The sequence below is a fragment of the Oryza glaberrima genome, chromosome 1 (assembly GCF_000147395.1).
Source record: "Oryza glaberrima chromosome 1, OglaRS2, whole genome shotgun sequence".
Lineage (NCBI taxonomy): Eukaryota > Viridiplantae > Streptophyta > Magnoliopsida > Poales > Poaceae > Oryza > Oryza glaberrima.
Window position 1 is genome coordinate 2,846,474 of NC_068326.1, and position 19,848 is coordinate 2,866,321.

Here is a 19,848-nt window from a genome sequence, read left to right on the forward strand (position 1 = left end):
ACGCTAGTTGGAAACCACCATACTAGCATCACGGCATCGAGAACACCACAACACATAGTCCTGCCGTGTCACCATGCCATTCCCCATGCTATCCCGTCACGTATTCCACCACCCTTTTGTGCTACCACTCCGTGTCGTGCCACCCTGCTTCTCTGCAGCGATACCTTCTCAAGTGGAGATCTAGCAGCACCCTTAAGATGGATATCTAGTGGCAGTAGTCCTGACAGAGGAGGGCACGGGCATAGGTAAAGGGTAGAGGATAGTAACATGCGGACGTCGGTGATAGAAAGTTGATTTCTTTGTGATTACTGTGATATTTTTTGTATGAAATTGTTGATGACTATATTGTGATTCTTTTGCATCTCAAAAATTGTTGATTCTTTTCGGACCGAGGCCACATTGTTCGGTGTTGGCCAAATGGCCACTTTTCGGATGCATGTAGATCAAGAAAACTTTGATGATCTACTTATTTCACAGTGGCTAAAAAATTTGTAATTTTCATTGTACATACGTAACTCAATAAATTATTTATTACATAAATATATACACGGGAGGAGACTCCTTAAAAAGCGTTTTCTTGATCGAAAATCACATCAAATTTGATTTATAGTAAATTAATAAAATCATAATAGATTTACAACAAATATCACACAAGAGCAACAGTAATTAAGATAGAAACAAATAAAATGCATATCCACCATCCAAATTGAATTCCACGCCTCCCAAATTTATGAAAAGCGTGCGTGTAAACGTCGCAAATATAGACACCGCACTTGCGTGGGGTACCTAGTTTTAGTGCTTGAGAGGGCAGATTGCCGGCCGGAAGGCGAGAGGGCCGGCGGCGTAAACAATGTTATCGTAGCCCTGACCAGTCCATCGCTTGTCCTCGTCATGGAGCGGCGCGCCTTCGATGCTGGAGTAGTTGATGTTTGTGGGGTTGTTGCACTTGAAGTCCGGCGATGCCTGAAGTCGCACGTGGCACGCTTTGCGCGGATCACCCATAAAGAAGTCAGAGACTTTGGTCACACCGAGCTCCGTCAGGAAGTAGCCGCTCTCGTCGGCGATGGCCCGCTTGCACTCCATGATACGATTCTTGGCGTCGTGGCAGGTAACGGACACCTCCGCCTTGGGCAGCGGCACCGCGCCGTCGAGGCTATGTGTGTTCCGGTACGCGCAGCTCTGGCAGTACACCATGCCCTCCACCCTCACCAGCAACTTGTCACTGTGGGCCAAAGGGGTGTACTGCTGCGGTGGCGGCGGCGATGGTGTGGTATAGCCGTTGTTGGCGGTGGCGCCAACGGCCAGGAGGGACACGAGGATCGCAAGAGGAAGGAAGGCAGCCATTGCTCGGAGCTTACTTGCTGTGCTCGACCGAGATGTTCTTTTCTGAAGCTTTGGCTGTGTCGAAACGTAGAGAGGTGTGTGGTTTATATACTTGCCATGCATGGACCAAATCGTGCGGACATGTGTATGGGAATTAACTGTCTTGATTGATTTTGGAGTAAGATCACATTTTATTATGTGTTATTCGATTCTGACAATATATGTAATGATCGATTTATCTGTGATGCAGTTTTAAGATATAATCGCATGTTCATGATCTGCTTGGTGATTAGTCAAGAGTCTGTACACCATAAAGAATGTTCAGTATCAAAGATATGCAGATTTGTTAGAACGTGCTGCCCGTATCTGTCCTTAACTGGACTGTAGTATGAGGTTCTCCAGACAGACGGAAAATAGACTGAAACCGAGAGACCGAACCAAACTACTGGAGTAGTAACCAATACTGGCCGAAACCAAAAAAAAAAAAGAAAGATCATTTCTGTTTCTGACGAACCAAATTTAACTCTGTCAGTAGGCGTGGTTATCTGAAATTTCAAAAATGCCCAACAACAACCTGCCAACCCAACAAGAGCAAACCCCACTCCCTTCCCCACCCCCACCACCTTTTTCGTCACCCGTTAGTCCGTCACACTTGCATCGGCGACATCGATCCCATTCCTCGCGTTGTTACTGCGTTGTGCAATCCTGCTTCTCCGCAATGGCACCTCCGCGTCTCCTCCACTAGAGATTTGGCGGCAACGGTCTCTACTATGATATAGTATTTTTTTTTCAATCTTCGAAATTGTTTATTATTTTGGTATGACCGAAACTAAATCAGTATCGACTATTTTTATATACATGTCGGTCCCAAAATTTCTCTAAAGATCGAAGGTCGAGATCGAATTGTTTGTTCTTACATAATGGCCACCCCTACATCCGGTAACTAATGTAGGGAACCCGATGTTCGGTAGCAAGTTTTTACAGCTAAAATCACTCAAATCTTACTTAGGGGCGGACCACCCATTAGGTAAGGTGGGTCAACCAGCTCCGCTATGGTCCACGCTGCCCCTCACCCCCAGACCTCCCTCCTAGTCGTGGATCTAACACATTAGCCACTATCAACCCATCAAATAAATTAAGTATTTCAAAAAGGGATGAAAATGATACGGAAATTCCCGACCAACTAAGTATTGTTTTTTATAAGTGGTTCTATTTTTTATCATATCCGATTGGCCATATATAAAATTTGATTTTTCCTATTTTGTTATAGCACCATATTGTAGTTGACGCTAGATAGTTAAATTGGTAAAATGAAAATTTGCAACGGACCATAATCATCTCTGAATAAATGATCGTTTTTGGTCATTTTTATCCCTAGCTAACTCTAGGCATATATTAGGCATCCATTGTCGTGTCGTTTTCGTGACTATGCTCATCGTCTCAATTCTAATATCTATATGACCGTGTTTATCTTCGTTGTTAACTTGTGTAATGTTTGTGTGGTGTGTCGCCATACCAGTGCGTTGAGCCGGTGACTATAATTTGTGTGCACAGTACCACGCGCCCCTAGCCGGCAGCTAGCTAGGACTAGCTCCTTGTTAGAGGCCGCTCTATCCTACCACTGATCTCACTAATTCACATAAGGGTTTACGGTTTACCATTCTTAAGAAGTTATCGGAGGTATCATGTTTTCTTGTGTAAATTAAGTTTGTATCTCCATGTATCTTAAGGTACCAAAATATATTTTTATTTAGGTACTTGAGGTACTTTTTCACGGATCATAAAATTTCACTCCACGTAGAGAGTTACTCAGCTCGTGTGGGCCGTCAAAATCACGACCTAGTGGCCCGCAGCATTATCCACAAGGCCCATTAGCCTGATATCTGAAGCAAATTATCAGCATCATCTTTTCGCTTATGTTTATACTTATCAGTCAAATTTTGAATTTTAAACCTTAAATTTATAATTGATTTTAGGATATTTTTTTCATCGAAGTTTATTTTTCAGCCTTTGCTTTAGATCGCTAAGAACATATATAAAAGTTTTATTCATAACTTTTTTTTTAAATATGCCATTTCGCTTATTCCCCGTATAAGCAAAACGATGAAGCCGAAAATTATATACTCGCGGGGTTATCTTTTTTTCCCAACGAAAATCACATCAAGTTTGATTAATTTGCCGTAAAACTCGTAGAACCACAACAATATCAACTTACAAAAGAATCACATAACACCACCAATTAGAACAGAATCACAAAATAAACCAGTATCCTCCGTCCAAATTAAATTAAATTTCGCACATCCAACGACGACCTCTCCCAATTCAAAAGCACGAGAGTGCGCGCGCGCCACACGCATGGGGGCGGCGGCCGCCTCTAGTAGTGCTTGGGCGGGCAGTTCGCCGGCCGGAAGGCGAGTGGGCCGGCGGCGTAGACGACGTTGTCGTAGCCCTGCCCCGGCCACCGCTTGCCCTCGTCGCGGAGCGGCGCGCCCACCATGCCGGCGTTGATGTTGGTGAGGCCGTCGCACTTGCGGTCCGGCGACGACAGCAGCCGCGCGTAGCACGCCCCCCGCGGGTCGGCGCCGAGGAAGTCGGACGCCCCGGTGACGCGGAACTCCGCGAGGAAGTAGCCGCCCTCGTCGGCGACGGCCAGCCTCCACCACACCGCCCGGTTCTTGGCGTCGCGGCAGGTGACCGACACCTCCGCCCCGCGCAGCGGCCTCGCGCCGTCGAGGCTCCACGAGTTGCGGTGCTCGCAGCTCTGGCAGTACACCTTCCCCTCCACCCTCACTAGCACCTTGTCGCTGCTTTGGTGCGCCGGTGGTGGCGTTGCCGGTGGTGACGGCGTGTGCTGCGGAGGTGGCGGTGGTGATGGTGTTGCGTAGCCGTTGTTGGCGGTGGCGCCGGCGGCCAGGAGGGAGACGAGGATGGCGAGGTGGAAGAAGGCAGCCATTGATCCGGAGCTTGGTGTAAGCTCGACTGAGATGGTTTGTGTGAAGCTTTTCTTTTGGCTGTGTCGAAATGGAGAGATGCTTGGGGTTTTTATATACTGCCATGGAGCCAAACGTGCGGACATGTAGATGGCCGAAGTGGTGGCCATGTTTGTCCTGGAAAATGTCTTGGTTTGGATTAAGATTACGTTTTATTATACATTATTGTGAAATTGTGACAATATTATACGTACAATGATTGACCTGTCGAAATGAAAAGAAAGACAATATGTAATGATTGGTCACCATGGGCATTTTTAAGAGAAGAAATCGCATGCTTGTAATCTGTTTGGCGATTGGTCAGTCTGACATAGATAAAGAATGTTCAGAAGGATGATATGCAGATTTGTCAGAGAACGTGCTGCCCGCGTGTGTCCTCAAGACTTCAACTGCAATATCAGGTTCTCCGTGTAGGCAGACGATGTCTCCCAACGCAATGCCGCGCAAAACAATCAATTTTGCCGGCAGAGCAACAACCTGTTTTATAATCTGAAAATGAACCGACATCTTATTTTATCTGTAAACGTGCAGTTCATGTAGGAGCATGATGTGCGTCCATGTTTTGTCTGAAACCGACTGAAGGATAAACAGAGAGCACTGGAGTAGAGAGGATTTTCTGATAGTTTCTACATAGGACTAGGAGAGTTTAAGGCGAAAGTTACTGGATGGAAAGCAAGTCTAGCAAATCGAGCTTACACAAAAATTCACAAACGCAGCATCTGCGTCCCATCAATACAAGAGCAATATGTGCTCTAGTTATTGTTTTTCATCTTGAGGGAGAAATTATCCGATTAAGTTTTAAAGTTTAAACTCTGCCTTATAAACATAAGCATAAGCGAAATAACGGGACAGAGTCTACGTGTCTGAAGAGCCTAATTATTTTTGTATGTCACTTATATGTGCCGTCCTAAGAATTTGATTTATGAAAGACAATTCTCAACAATACCACTTGTTATAGGACAGAGCTTAAAATTCTAAGAAGCATCTAGTTGGTAGCCAGCTTTTGAGAATCTAGAAAAGCTGGGTTTTCTAGCTTCTGGCTTTTAATTCATATTCTGGATTTTACAACTACAACTACTCAAAATCTAGACTAAAAGTTGGACTGTTTGAGGTAACTTCTAATTTTGGGAGAAGCTGCAGCCACTAAAAAAACTCCCTCAAACAAGCCCATAGTCACCGAAACTTATATTTGGATACAAAAATAGTAACCGAATCCGTCAAATTCAAATAAGTTTACATAATAATATGAACTTCTAATAACATTTGTCCAGTTTTTCATGGTTTGGCGTGATTACTATGCTTACGGTTGGGATGCGGTAACTCAACCCCTGATGGTAAGGTTAACCATGTTCTAATTAACTAGGAAAAAACAATACTTCCTCCGTCCCAAATTACTTGTCTCTTAAGAATTCAAATTTTGTTCCAAAATAATTGTCACAATGAAATACAATTATTCCATCAATCACTTCTAATTTAAATTTCTATCTCTTTTCTATCCCTACCCACCATCCTACATCTAACCATACTACAACTAATTAGGGGTAATATAGTCTTTTTTTTCTCAAACCTTAATTTATACTAAATTTCCTAGAACAACAACTAATATGACCGAGGGAGTAACAAACAGATACATGAGACAAAGGTTTAACGTCAGTACTCTTATTAATCATCAGTACTCTTGACTATTCCATCCGTTCAAAAATTTTGACCTTTCATTTCTCCACAAAAAGGCTAGTCAATATTATTAATGGGCCAGGCCAAACACCCACCAAAGAAAATTCCCAATGGGCCTTGAGTGATCCTCCCCAATATACAGCCCAAATACATGTACTCCCCAGCAAACCAGGCCCACACGCAGCGAGAGAATTCGACTCCCGTTTAATTCCGGCCCAAATGCATCTCTTTCGACTGCTTACTTCTGCCCTAATCCACACACGTATCAGAAATTCGGAATACTCTGTTCGCACTTGCCCTTCCAGAACGCTCCCAAACCCTAGGCGCGTGACCATGTCGGGGTCGTACGGATCCGACGACTACCGCGGCGGCGGGGGCGGAGGCGGCGGCTACGGCGGCCGAGGTCGCGTCGGGATCCTGCGGGTCGTGTGCGTGCTTGCTTCTGGATCTGCTCCTGACTGGTTTGTTGTTTTGTAGGTGGCGGCGGAGGCGGCCGTGGGAGGGGAGGTGGCGGAGGAGGAGGGGGAGGATATGGTGGTGGTGGTGGGGGAGGTGGATATGGTGGTGGCGGCGGAGGATACGGCGGAGGTGGCGGAGGGTACGGCGGCGGTGGTAGAGGTGGCGGTGGAGGAGGCTACGGCGGCGGTGGCGGCGGCGGGAGAGGTGGGGGTGGGGGTGGCGGTGGCCGAGGTGGCGGCGGGAGGGGTGGAGGACGTGACGGTGACTGGGTTTGCCCAGACCCGAGGTTTGTTTCGTTTACTCAATTGACGTTGTCTCGTTTGATTCGACTGTGACTGATGTAATCGTGGTTGTCCCGATTGTCTTGTGAATAATGCTACTTGGCCATGAAATCTAGGGTTTTTAGGTTGTTAAATTATAAATTACTGGGTTATTTGATAATTTGGTTTAGGATTTGCATGGGGCATGTGTGAAGTGTCCCACTAAATTTTTGTTTCATCGTAGTGTTGTGAGCATCAGAACGGCCAAAAAAATATTATACAGCATAACTAATTCATTCTCTATGAGAGCTCCCTATAATCTTAGGTTACAGGTGCTAAATTTATGTTGGACCTCTAGATACATAAATATTATTTTATACTTGTCTCCATAAAGTTGTAGTGTTATTTCTTCCCCTCCCCTATGTTCTATTTTCCTTGGTATAGCAGAGTGGCAGAGAAGAAATTTCATACATGTTCTTGAAATTAGTTCAAGCATTACAAAACACAGTAAATACTTTCTTTTATGAATTTGTTTCTTTCAATATGGCATTAGCTGTCTTGCTGAGTTGGTTATATTTTTCAGAATACTGTTGCAATTTCATTGGTTCTCTTCCAATATTCCTAATATATTTGTTTATCATTCTTGTTCCAGTTGTGGCAACGTGAATTTTGCAAGGAGGACTGAATGCAACAAGTGTGGAGCACCTTCTCCTGCTGGAGGTGGAGGTGGAGGGTATAATAAATCCGGTGGAGGGGGTGGAGGCTACAATCGTGGTGGTGGCGATTTTAGTTCTGGAGGTGGCGGTGGCTACAACAGAGGTGGTGGAGATTACAACTCTGGTGGCCGTGGTGGTGGCACTGGAGGGGGAGGAAGAGGAGGAGGTTACAATAGAGGTGGTGGCGATGATCGTGGATTTGATGACCACCGTGGTGGCAGGGGTGGTTATGGGGGAAGAGACCAAGGAAACAACCAAAGGGGAGACGAAAGTGGTTATGACGCTGGTAGCTATGGGCAAGTTCCTCCTCAAGGTCCTCCTTCCTATGGTGGGCCTGGTGGTGACTATGCAGCACCTCCAAGCTCCTATGGAGGCAATAATGCATACAATTCAGATTCTGCAGTGCCACCTCCTAGTAGCTATGGTGGTGGTCCAGGTTCATATCCACCAAGTTATGGTGCACCACCTCCGAACCCGCCATATAGCGGTGGTGCTCCAGGTGGCCAAGGTAGCCTACCTCCTACATATGATGGTGGGTATGGTGGTCGGCCTATGCCTGGGGGTGGAGGCCCTGGTGCACCGCCACCCTATCATGGTGGTGGTGGTGGTGGTGGCGGCGGCGGTGGCGGTGGATACACTGGCAGTGCTGCTCCGGAGCCAGCTGCGAAGGTTAAGCAGTGTGATGCAAACTGTGATGAGACTTGTGATAATGCAAGAATTTACATCTCCAACTTACCTCCTGATGTGACTGTTGAGGAACTGCAAGAACTATTTGGAGGAATCGGCCAGGTATACTTTGACATCCTCTTGAGCTCCCACATATTTAGTGTTTAAGAACTGTGCATTTCACGATTTGCTCACTGAAATATTTTGTGCATTTTATGTCTTTTTTCTAACCTCATGTTTTTCATTTTATGTGTTTCGCCAAAATATCTTTTTCCATTGTTATTGATATTACTTGTTGGAATTTAAGTAAATTTACAAATCAGTATTCAGATGATGTTTATAATCTGTAGTTGGGCTTGTTAACACTTTTCCCCCTTTTGCTTTCACTACTGCTAGCACATTGCAAGTCATAGTTTTGCACAAAATCTGCTCTATATCTGTTAAAGGTGCTTATACAGCGTAGTTAGAGCGAGCTTATTACATATCGTTTTTTTCCTTGCTAATGGAGAAGTACATCCTTGTGTTTCAATGTGCATAATTAAATTTGGATATTTGTTTTGATGTAACATAATCATCTTGCAGTAATGATGCTCTTTTTTTTTTTGTAGAAGTAGTAGTATTCTAATTATAGTTATAACCAAGCAAGCCATTCAATGATTTTTGTAGTAATTTTGCTTTACTCCCATATTGGTATTTTGTGCCAAATAATTTGTGGCATATCACCCCATGATGTTGATGGAAAATCTTTGATAATAAAGTAAAGTTGGTTTTTTAGATTACTTAGTGTTCCTAGCTAAATTTATTGCAAGAATTTAATTTCTTTAGTTTTTGGGGTGGTAACTGCTTGTGTTTAATGGCTGTGTTTTGAGTTTTTGCAACTGCTTTCTTCTTAAGGTTGGAAGGATCAAGCAGAAACGTGGCTACAAAGACCAGTGGCCCTGGAACATAAAGATCTATACTGATGACTCTGGAAAGAATAAAGGAGATGCCTGCCTTGCCTATGAAGATCCTTCTGCTGCTCATTCAGCTGGTGGATTCTATAACAGTAAGTTCAGCATCGAGATTATATTATGTGTGTATACAGTGTTCTGCAATTTTTAATGCATGTTTTCTATTGATATTCCAGATTATGAAATGAGAGGCTATAAAATTAGTGTGGCGATGGCTGAGAAATCAGCTCCTAGAGCTCCTGCATATGGTCATGGGTAAGTACTTTTCAGTTCTGTAGATGCTAAACGCAGATTGTGGAACGCTATGTGCCTATGTCCAAGCAAGACAGCTGCTATTATGGGCAAAGCATGCCCCTTTTAGTTGCAATTTGATAGCCTAGATGTTTGAATCTATTCTTCAATGTGCTCTTAGGTTGCCCCCTTAAGAAACTGTGATATTAGGAGTATATGACACGTACCATCTGTTTATGTTATTTTGGTGTAGCTTTTTTTCTTCAACTACAAAAACTGTGTGTAAAACCAAGCTAACCTTAAGCTATAAATGTGATGTAAGCTACAATTACATTGATTGGATTCTGGTGGAACATAATCTGGGGACTTTTCTTATCATATTTTTTTGTATAGCGTGTAAGTTTGTTTTACCTGATACTTGAATTATGTGTTCTTAATTTGCATATGCATTCTGTCACAAAGCCATAGGCTTGTAATAACACATTCATGGTGTAGAAATAAGTTGAATGTGGGAGCAGTAGAATGCCAAGTATGTATCAGTCAATGTACTCTTGTACTACTTCCGTGTTAAGATCTTAAACATTGTTCACTGAACCTCTTTGTGTAATTTTTACCGTAGCTAGAAAAGAATGTCACTAACATGCCACGGTTCGAAGTTGTTTGGTATTATTTTAGAAACTGGATAATTGTAAATATCCGTTTATTCTCACTTGACAAGCTGGGTCCTGACCACTTGTCTTAAGTCAATGTGTAGTGTATGACTGTATAAGGGACAATGTGTCGGTTGAAATCTTTAACATACCTCGATTTAACACAATATTTGTGAACACTAGTTGTTATTTTATGTATGTGCTTGGGCATATACATGATGGATTAGTAAAACAAGTAATATATGGCAACTGAATGGTTTGTGTTTAATTTTTATCAGTTGTGCCTTTGAGGTATTTAAGATCTGTCCGCAACACTTTTAGCTCATATATAACTTAAATTATGATTCATGTCGAATTGTATATGTATAATCAACTGCATTACATGGCATGCAGAGGTGGACGTGGTGGCTATGGTGGAGGTCGCAGGGATAACTTCAGAGATGGAGGAGGCCATGGGCCTAACAGGCATCAAGGTGGTGGTTCGCGTTCAAGGCCATACTGAAAGCAACTAATATAGTTACTAAGATTGTCATCTGTGAGAAACCATTTCTATTCCTGTCCATCGGACTTGTACTCAAAACAAGAGCGTAAGGTAGGTTGCCTGCTTTTCTCGGAATTATATTCCATTGTCATACTCCAATGTTGGTCGGATGTTTGTTTGTCTCATCCAAAAAGTGATTGATCTATGTTATGTGAATTTTTTCCATAGAGGCAGATGGATAAGCTCCAAATGCTGGTAGTTTTGAGATGTTATGTCAGGTGAGTGCCGATCTGTTATGATTCTGCAATGCTTTGCTATCCCGTGATTGCTTACCTTTTTATTTCTGCGATTGCAAATTTTGCTATAACGCTTACGTTCCACATGGTAACTCAGCCGGTGGATCACTAGCTTGGATTTTGGCGAGGAGAAACAGGTAGGGCATTTTTGTTCTTCGATAGGTTTACTATATCTAGAATCCATTAGTTACGGATATCTCTGTGCATATTAGATGTATATGAACCACCTTTTCTGGTACACATTCATTGACTTATTCATGTGGTTTGCGTCAAATATAGCATGGATATGGTACTATTTAGATACTATTTCCAGACGGGAAACATCTGCGCATTTGTTGGCTTATTGATGTGGTTTGTGACTCAAATGTAGCATGGATATGGTTACTTAGATACTATAATTTCCGAAAGGAAAAATATTCTAACGTGTACAAAAAAAAATCTTGTGGGGGACTAAATCACCCCCTTAGCATGGTAGAAGCACTCTTGTATGAGGTTTCCTACTATTGAGGTTACACTCTTGTATGAGGTTTCCTACTATTGAGGTTACACTTGCAGGCTTGCTGCTGTACAATGTATGCAGCCAACACCGTCTGCTGCACATCGATGCTGCCTGCTCTTGCAGGCTTGCTGCTGTACAATGTATGCAGCCAACACCGTCTGCTGCACATCGATGCTGCCTGCTCTTCTATCGCTGCAGCGTATTGTGAAACCTCGAAGCCATCCTTGTATCTGCCCTCCGGATCCAGTTCCTTGTGCTGATTGACAAATTGACCTGTTGGCTGGATACCTCCAGTTCATCTGGTTTCTTTGTATGGTTTCTATCACAGTTGCGTAAGATAGACGTCAGGCTTCTTTCCGTTGATTGCTTTTTCAATTGCTTTTTCAGTTGATTGCTTTTTCAGTTGATTGCTTTTTCAGACTCTTTCATTTCTTTTTGAAGTTTCTCCTCGCTGTTCCATATGGGTTTGGTATTTGGTTCTGTTTTAGAAGGCTTGATCTGGAGCCCTGGACTTGCAGATGGGCGAAGCTCCAAGCCGTTCACGTCGTTTTTGTTTGACATTTACGTGCCGTATGTATCTTGCAATAGTTTGGTTGTATGACATTTGCTGAATACTTACATTTTTCACTTCATTTGGGATTGTAATAATGTACTGAGAAACGTACCTACTTCATCAGTGGCTTCGCAGTAATGATAACAAATGTGTAATCGACCGCGATCGGTATTGCTTCACTACTTGCTGGGTGTGGGGTGTGCTGCGCGGAAACGAGCGAACGTGTTAGAAGTGAACTGTGCAACCTTTAGACAAACGATGTGTTACTTGAAATGATGTCCGGAACCACGTAGTGTAGGACTGAACATAAACCAGCGGTTCGAGTCGAGCGTAGCTAGAGCTAACTCTTTACTACCAACATTCTTGGGCCTCGTTTAGTTTCCAATATTTTCTTCAAACTTAAAATTTTTTTATCGCATCAAAACATTCCTATATATACAAACTTTTAACTTTTCTGTCACATTATTTCAATTTCAATCAAACTTTCAATTTTAGTGTGAACTAAACGCACCCTTGGTTAAAAAGTGAACTAGGGTGGTATTGTTCCCGTGATTCAGCTGGCTTTAACTGACGAAAAATAGAGATGGCACTATCTTCTATGAATGATGCTCATGCTCATGCGCATTCACCATCACCGTCCTTGTCACAAATCACAAAATCGAACATACAATAGCCAGGACAAAATTTGCAACAGCAAAATCGAACTACACTGGTAAAAGAAAAAAGCAAAATTGCTAAGAACAAAGATACACTTTTCATCTTCTCCTACTCTTCTGTTTGCTCCTCCCTTCAAATCTCCTAGACCCTTTTGCCTTCCCTTTCTGCTTGACTTTCTTCAGCACCTTGTTGCCCCTCTCCTTTCTCTCGTCCAGGTCAGAGTCGCCGCCATCCGAGGAATCTTCATCGTCAGATTCCCCGAATCCGGTGAGCTTCTCGTACTCGTCCTCGTCGATCACCCCCCGCTTCAGCTTCTTCAGGAGCCGGTATTCATTCGCGAGCTCATCCATGTCCTCCTTGGTTTGGACTGCTTGACGCTGTTTGCCTGTCTTCTTCCGCTTTGGCTTTTCAGGCTTCTCCGGGGCTTTCCTCCTCCTCTCTATCTCTGGCCTTTGAGCTAGTTCTTCTGCTTTCCTTTTCAGTGTCTTCTGCCGTTGTTTTTCTCGAGCTTTATCCCTGCAGTTAACCATGATGGGGTGTTGATCCCTTTCTCGTAGTTGCATTTCAAGCAAAAAATACTGATAGCTCTCAAGTAAAAATTGCTGAATAATTGTTCGATTAGTTTAGACATAGCTCTTTAGCCCTACAAGGGTCTTACACAACAAGATTATGGTTTAGTGTCATCTACTTTTTGAATATGGACTTTCCTTTTAATATAAAATATACCAATATAAATTTGTCAAATTAGTAGTGCGTTGATGCGATAGTACAATTGGCAACAGAGTGAAATGTTAGGTTTGCAGGCTTACTTGTACTTGATTTTTGTAACATCGACATCTTTAACAGGAGTAAACCCTTCCAATGAAAGAGAATGGTGCTTAACTTCTGGCATAGATGGAATTTGGAGTAAGCCGTACTCCATACCCAACCTTCCAATTTCAAGGTCTTTCCAACTGAAAATGTAAGAACAGTGGTGCTCCTTGTATGCCCGAACAAACGAAACAAAAGCTGTAAGCCCTTTCTCCATGACATTTCGGTCTTCCAATGCAGCACTTCTGATCTGTGACACACAAGTGGGTAATTGGTTATTTTAAACACTAAATTTCCCTCTCAAGAAAAAAAAATCATTTCTGGATTCAGATGCCTTCACAGGCAGACAACCTAAGATGATCTATAACAATAAGAAACTCACCTGTGGTACAATATCTACAGCATTTGTGGAACACTCCCTTTCAGTGAGGGGTACACCTCTCCTCTTCAAGAACTCAACATAAGTATCTTCCTACAGAACAATTATAGCACTAAGCATTTTACTAACAAGGCAATCCATTGTATCAAATCACTACTGCATGTGCATGGTATGCATAGCCAAATATGTCTTTGAAATTCAACTACTGACTTCCACTTAGATAATGTCAAAGCAGAGCAAGTACCTTCGGTAAGAGGAATACAATAGCATCTCCTTCTTGATCATAACGTGCAGTACGGCCAGCTCTATGTATGAACACATTGGGATCTTGAGGTGGATCATACTGGGGAAGAAACAAATGTTTTATATCAACTAATGACAAGCACAAGGAAACAATTTAGGGAATTATGTTCAAAGCATTACCTGCACAATCAGATCAACATGTGGTATGTCAAGACCCCTTGCTGCAACATCAGTGCAAACTAGAATACCACTTGAGAGAGCTGAAAATGATGCCAAAGCTTTCTCACGAGGGTCCTACATACCAGGAAAGTAGCGTGGTAGCAATCAGTATGTAGGAAAAAGCTTTTGGAAGCGCCATGTACAACAACTCATGCATGTATTAGCTCTATAACCTGCTTCATCTTCCCATGATAAGGAATTATTGGAGAACCTTTAAGTAAGTCCAACAGCGGGAGAACAATAGCCCAGTAATCTACACAAGCACATGTTGCGAAGTACCTGCATTCAAGTAAGATCAGAAAGCTAACAAGCTAACACAATGCTGCACAACTAGGCACCTAATTTTAGTTAAGTGTGTGAAAACAAATTTTAGTTTGTTTACTTACACCATTATTTTCTTTCCAGTGTTCTGCACAAGGAAATCAACAAGTTGCGATGACTTATTTGATGCTTCACATATCATATACTGCAAAGAACAAAGAAATTTTGTGGTTTACATTAAATTGACAAGTACATAAGGCAATCAACAGGCATAGTCACTAGTAAAACAAAATAAGTATATGTTACAACCAGCCCATGTAATCATTGGCAGCCACGAATAACCATCCAAATGCTTGTTCAAAAGTTCCTCACCATACCTCCAATCGAAGACCCAACGGTGTTTTGGATGGACCAAGCTCTTGTTGAGCACCATCTTTACTTGTGGGCTTCACCTCTGTCTTAACTTCAACCCTCACAGGATTCCTCAACCCTGCTTTTGCCAGCTCCTTAACAGCCTCCGTCTGAGTGGCCGAAAAAAGCCCCGTTCTCCTCAGCTTTGGCAACTTCGAAATAATCGACGTAATCTGCTTCTGGAATCCTAAATCCAACAGCCTATCAGCTTCATCCAGGATCAAAATCTGCTTCGAAAACACATACACAAAACAAAAACAACAACTTATGTCAGATTTGCATTTCAAGCACAAAAGAACAACGCATGAATTTTCAATTGCTTCCAAAACCACCTCAAGATTCTTGTAGTTCAGAGTGTCTAAGCGCTCCATTACGTCCAACAGCTTCCCCGGTGTGCCGACCAGTATGTTTGCACCTTCTTCTTCCAATTTCTTTAGCTCTGCCTTGATGTCGAACCCACCAACCAGCAGCATGGACGACACGCCCTTCAGCGTCGCGAAGAACGGCTGCGCCACATTGTATATCTGCGAAGACAGCTCTCTCGTCGGGGAGATGATGATTCCAAGAACCTAGCAAAATTCCATACTCTTTTTTCTGATCAGAAGTGAACATGAGATGCAATCCTGCGACTTATCCAAGCAACGCAAGAACAGCGGCATGGAGCAGTGAGCACAGACCTCGTGGGGCTTGGGAGGCGAGGTGCGGCGGCGGAGGATCTCGACGACGGGGACGACGAAGGCGAGCGTCTTGCCGGAGCCGGTGGCGGCGTCGACGGCCACGTCCTTGTGGGACAGCAGCAGCGGGATGGCCGCCGCCTGCACCGGCGTGCACCGCCGGAACCCGCCGCCCTTCAGGGCCTTCACCACCTCCGGCGACAGCGCGGGAGACAGCTCCGAGAACCTCTGCTCCGTCAGCGCGCGCTTCCGCGCCGCCGCCGCCGCCAACGAGGAGGAGGAGGACGACGACATGGCGTCGCGCGCCGCCGCGTCTGCTGCTCTCGCGCCGCTCGAGCAGGAGAGACTTCCTCCTGCTGTTGGTTTAGGGATTCCGGAGGGTTCATCGATTGGGCCGTGATGGTGGGCCGCGTACTCTTCCCCCAAAGGCCACAGCCCAACAGCCTGTTCAACGAACTACAGATTTAACACTAAATTTCTTACAAAACTACAAATTTAACGTAGAGTGTTGCAAAACTATAAATTAGTAATAAAGTTATCACAAAATTACAGGTTTAGTGATAATTTAATCATAAAGCTTACACGTTTATAACTCAAACATAACACTAGTGCTTAGGCCCTCTTTGTTTAGGCTTAGGCTTATTGGCCTAGACTTTTAAGTCAGCTTATTGGCTTATATGATTTATAAGCCGGTGGATTTAATGTCCTAAGTTTAGTAGTTGAGTCATACATCTACCTCACATAAGCCAAAAAAGCTTCTCCAACCTAGCTTTTGGCTTAATAGTGTTAGAGTGGCTTATGACTTTAAAAAAGCCAAACGGAAAAACTGCTTATTTGTTTAGGCTTAGACTTTTCGACTTATAAGTTGGCTTATAAGCCTAAACAAAGAGGGCCTTAGAATTAAACTCCAAAACTTGTAGTTTTGTGATAACTTTGTTACTAAGGGCCTGTTTGTTACAGCTCCGACTCCTAAATATAACTCGAGGAGTTGAGTCTGGAGTGGAGTTATGGAGCGGCCTAAACCCAGCTCCACAACTCTAGTACATTTTGTGAGAGAGCTCCACCCAACTCCACTCCCTGTTTTGGTGGAGCTGAAACTGTTTGGCTGAGCTCCAGCTCCAGGAGGGTTGGAGTTGGAGCTGGAGCTGCACCAAACATGCCCTAAATCTATAGCTTTGTGATATTCAACCTTCAATCTGTAGTTTTATGATACATCACCTTAAATCTATAGTTTTATGATTATTTGATCAAAATATATATAGTTTTGTGAAATTTACTCATTATTTTTTTTCATTTTTTACCGATTCCATCCAATTCACTTCTACTCTGCACAAGTTATCTCAACAATAATACATACAATTTCTCAAAAAAAAAAGATAAAGGAGGGAAAAGAGATAAAATGCATATGTAAACGGTGACTTGTATAAAAGGAAAGTCACAATTTTCAGCAATAAATGAAAGAAAGGTGTATTCGTAGCGACACAATTCTGCAGGGAATTCGGATGGACATGAGTATTTTGATTGAGTTGTATTCCCTCCAGTAGAAACTTACAAATATACATCCATAGAGAAAAGCTAAGGAAAAAGAAATAAAATAGAAAAGGGCGGCGCACAAAGAACTTCGCTTTGAAGAATCAGTAGTTACATTGTGATTGCGGTATCATTGATTTTACTGTTTATGTGGTAATTCAGTCTTCCTTTTGTTCAGAGGATGCAACTGCAACAGCACCGCCTTGCTCATCCCCTTGACCCTTTTCTTCGTCAACACCCTGCAAATTTCACTGAACAGTAAGAATCCAAGGTGAAACAACATTATTTACATTTCAAGATTGGAAGATTTTGTAGGATCACCTCATCATCTGGGATCATCACTGCCTTCACCTGTGCAACAATAACCGTAATGTCATCCATCTTACCACCTGCATAGATGAAATTTAGGCATCATGAGATTACTTTGCGTTCTGCATAGAGTAGAGCATGATAGTATGTGTATGAGCTCATGCGTACCTATTAGTTTCCCTCCAATGAACTTTTTCCACGAGGGGACATCAAAACCCTGCATTCAAGTGATCAGAATGAAGAAATTTCTGTCATCCCTTTTTGGCTGTAACAATCTGAACAGAAAAAATTGTTGAGGGGTATATGTTTCGCACCCGACTCCGAGCCTCCATTGAGTAGGGTGAATCAAAGGTGACATCCACCGAATGCTTCCTTGCAAGCTCTGCTAATGCTTTCGCTGTTGAAAAAACATCAAAATTTCAGAAGGATTGGAATTTGGGAGGACTGGAACATGTGTTTGGTGGCCCGCAATTCAAAACTGAGATATTTACCACTTACCAGCTTCATCTACCCCTGGAGACTCGGAAATGACAGAAACGATCTCTTGATCGAATATATTGTCAAAAAATCCATCTGAGCCACTGACAATCATATCACCCTCCATAAGATTTACTGTGCAAACCTGGTAGACAACTGGATCAAAATCAGAAGGTAAAAATCTACAAATAATGCTTAAATCTTGTACGACTATCTTGATTACTGTAGTGAAGCACTTGGTATTATGTATCCACTGCATTAGTGGTATCTTTTATGGATAGATTTGTGCATGCATGCGTGTCCCTTGTAAGATCTTCCCCATAATTTTGATTTGTCCACACATGCAAAATATCTGCATGACTTAGAGATCATATAGAGTTTTCAAATTAAGAAATAATTAATGGGCAACCACCTAGAACTGAGTATGCTAATAAAACAATCGTCACACACATAGCTCTATTATTCTGACCTACAATAAGGCACATACCAGTGCATCCAGATACGTTTGACCAATTGCTTCAGAGCTTAACTGGTATGGGCAGTCAAAGTAATGTTCTTGAGGACATGTAGAGAACATTACTTGGCCTAGGAAGAAGAGAACAGATAAGATTTGTATGAAGTATGCTAATAAACTTTAAGAAATTTATAAATTTGTTCATGCTAACCTTTTCTAATTACTTTCAAACCACAATCTCCCACACTTGCAATTTTTAGAATCCCGGTCTTCTCAAGCATTGCAATGATTCTGTTAGCGTTCCAAAGAAGTCATTAGGTTTTGACCTGTAAAGTTGTAACATAACAATGTAGATGTATGCTTACACAGTTGCAGATCCAACAGAAGTTGTTGCAGCATGAGCCTTCATTAGTAGAAGCTGAGGATCATGATTGACCTGTGATGGACAGAAACTCCTATGTGATATGCAAATTGATGTATAGTGCACGTGACTTTATATCTAGACATAATTTTATTTATCATTTATCAGTACTGATGTCAATTGAGAAATACCTCCTCATCCTTGAGAAAAGTAGAAGTGTGTGCCATGAGCTCTCGAGAAAACAGAGCCGGATTGACATCCTTTTCTGCCCATCTGTCAGTAGATAAGAGAATGACTAGCAGGATAAAAGCCTTGTGTTAATGCGAATTGCTGAAAACACCATGTATTTTTTTGAGAAGTGCTGAAATCAACCCAAAATTAAAAGGAAGGAAAAACAAGCACAATCTACAATTTATTGAAGCAATTCTTTTCAGGGGCAAAACAATTCATTGCAGCGAAGATGGTGTACCCTGAAACTCCATCTGCGACGGCAAACACTCCACCATCATCGCCGTTCACAAAGAAAGCATCTTCTCCGCCAGTCTCAGCCTTCAGAATTTGAAGAACATTCAAATATCAAACAATGGTTGCTTCTGTTGTATAATTGAGTATGAAGGGGAAAAAAACACTACCAGAAGAGTAATATATTAATATGTTTATCTAAAAAATGACTAACCTTTCTTGGGTGTGGTATTAGATGAGTTCCAATAGATAACACAGCTTCCAACCTACAATTACAGGCTCACATTACCAAATGCTGACAGACGAAATACACTAGAAATACATAACTTGAGACTGTAACTAGTAGTGCAAACATTTCTCCATTACTAAGCTAATATAAAGCACCCAGGTTTGCAACTGAACCCATTACTCGCTAACCCACATACACTACTCGTCAAACTCATATCCTAGAGTAGATTCCAAGAAATTGACAAAATCGATCATTTGTGGACTGTGATTTGCTGTAAGAAAAAGGGCAGATGAAAAAGAAGAAGAAAAAAAAAGGATTAAACAGATGTGGCAGGTACGGAGGCATACTTGGCGGCGCGAAGAGGGGAGAAACGCGAGCGGCGAAGCGGGAGATGGGGAGAAGGGGTAGTAGGTGCGTGGAGGCGAGGCGGCGTGAGGCGGGTAGCAGTGGAGGAGGCCGCCATGGCTGGCTGGCTGCTGCTCTATCTCCTCCTCGCCTCCGTCGCCCGCGGCCACCGTGAATCGCTCGCTGGCTCGCTAGTGGTGGAGGCAGGAAGGCCACATCACTAGTACGGCACCTTTTCGAATATACCCCTCACATATTCTTTATTTACGTAAGGACCAA

The 19,848-nt window shown here is 42.8% G+C and overlaps 5 protein-coding genes across 6 annotated transcripts; 1 reads left to right on the forward strand and 4 right to left on the reverse strand.

Annotated features, from left to right (window-relative positions):
* Positions 1 to 600: 600 nt before the first annotated feature.
* Positions 601 to 1,383, reverse strand: LOC127760804 (non-classical arabinogalactan protein 30-like). The gene has a single exon (XM_052285102.1). The coding sequence runs from the start codon at positions 1,342 to 1,344 to the stop codon at positions 793 to 795; it is 552 nt and encodes a 183-aa protein (XP_052141062.1). The 5' UTR covers positions 1,345 to 1,383; the 3' UTR covers positions 601 to 792.
* Positions 1,384 to 3,435: 2,052 nt separating this feature from the next.
* LOC127760410 (non-classical arabinogalactan protein 31-like) lies at positions 3,436 to 4,325 on the reverse strand. The gene has a single exon (XM_052284662.1). It carries the CDS (start codon positions 4,274 to 4,276, stop codon positions 3,698 to 3,700), a length of 579 nt encoding a protein of 192 aa, XP_052140622.1. The 5' UTR covers positions 4,277 to 4,325; the 3' UTR covers positions 3,436 to 3,697.
* A 1,943-nt stretch (positions 4,326 to 6,268) lies between these two features.
* Positions 6,269 to 10,627, forward strand: LOC127775647 (transcription initiation factor TFIID subunit 15b). Its single transcript, XM_052301930.1, is given in 6 exon segments — positions 6,269 to 6,453; positions 6,456 to 6,732; positions 7,359 to 8,211; positions 8,983 to 9,133; positions 9,215 to 9,293; positions 10,313 to 10,627. Coding segments are annotated over 6 exon segments (1,602 nt in total). The 5' UTR covers positions 6,269 to 6,320; the 3' UTR covers positions 10,422 to 10,627.
* Positions 10,628 to 12,050: 1,423 nt separating this feature from the next.
* LOC127775639 (DEAD-box ATP-dependent RNA helicase 18) lies at positions 12,051 to 15,752 on the reverse strand. The gene is made up of 10 exons (XM_052301920.1): positions 15,406 to 15,752; positions 15,061 to 15,297; positions 14,695 to 14,955; positions 14,443 to 14,522; positions 14,230 to 14,335; positions 14,018 to 14,131; positions 13,839 to 13,937; positions 13,598 to 13,687; positions 13,215 to 13,465; positions 12,051 to 12,921 (listed from the first exon to the last, which is right to left on the reverse strand). Exons 1-10 carry the CDS (start codon positions 15,694 to 15,696, stop codon positions 12,504 to 12,506), a joined length of 1,947 nt encoding a protein of 648 aa, XP_052157880.1. The 5' UTR covers positions 15,697 to 15,752; the 3' UTR covers positions 12,051 to 12,503.
* Positions 15,753 to 16,899: 1,147 nt separating this feature from the next.
* On the reverse strand, positions 16,900 to 19,781 carry LOC127784236 (probable protein phosphatase 2C 1). Of its 2 annotated transcripts, none has more exons than XM_052311428.1 (12): positions 19,572 to 19,781; positions 19,210 to 19,261; positions 19,003 to 19,082; positions 18,725 to 18,806; positions 18,538 to 18,608; positions 18,384 to 18,463; positions 18,206 to 18,303; positions 17,740 to 17,863; positions 17,556 to 17,638; positions 17,410 to 17,458; positions 17,254 to 17,321; positions 16,900 to 17,171 (listed from the first exon to the last, which is right to left on the reverse strand). In XM_052311428.1, exons 1-12 carry the CDS (start codon positions 19,685 to 19,687, stop codon positions 17,091 to 17,093), a joined length of 984 nt encoding a protein of 327 aa, XP_052167388.1. In that variant the 5' UTR covers positions 19,688 to 19,781; the 3' UTR covers positions 16,900 to 17,090. The 2 variants fall into 2 exon arrangements, with proteins under 2 accessions (XP_052167388.1, XP_052167397.1); XM_052311437.1 differs by having other exon boundaries at positions 18,725 to 18,828; positions 19,572 to 19,665.
* Between the last annotated feature and the right edge of the window lie 67 nt (positions 19,782 to 19,848).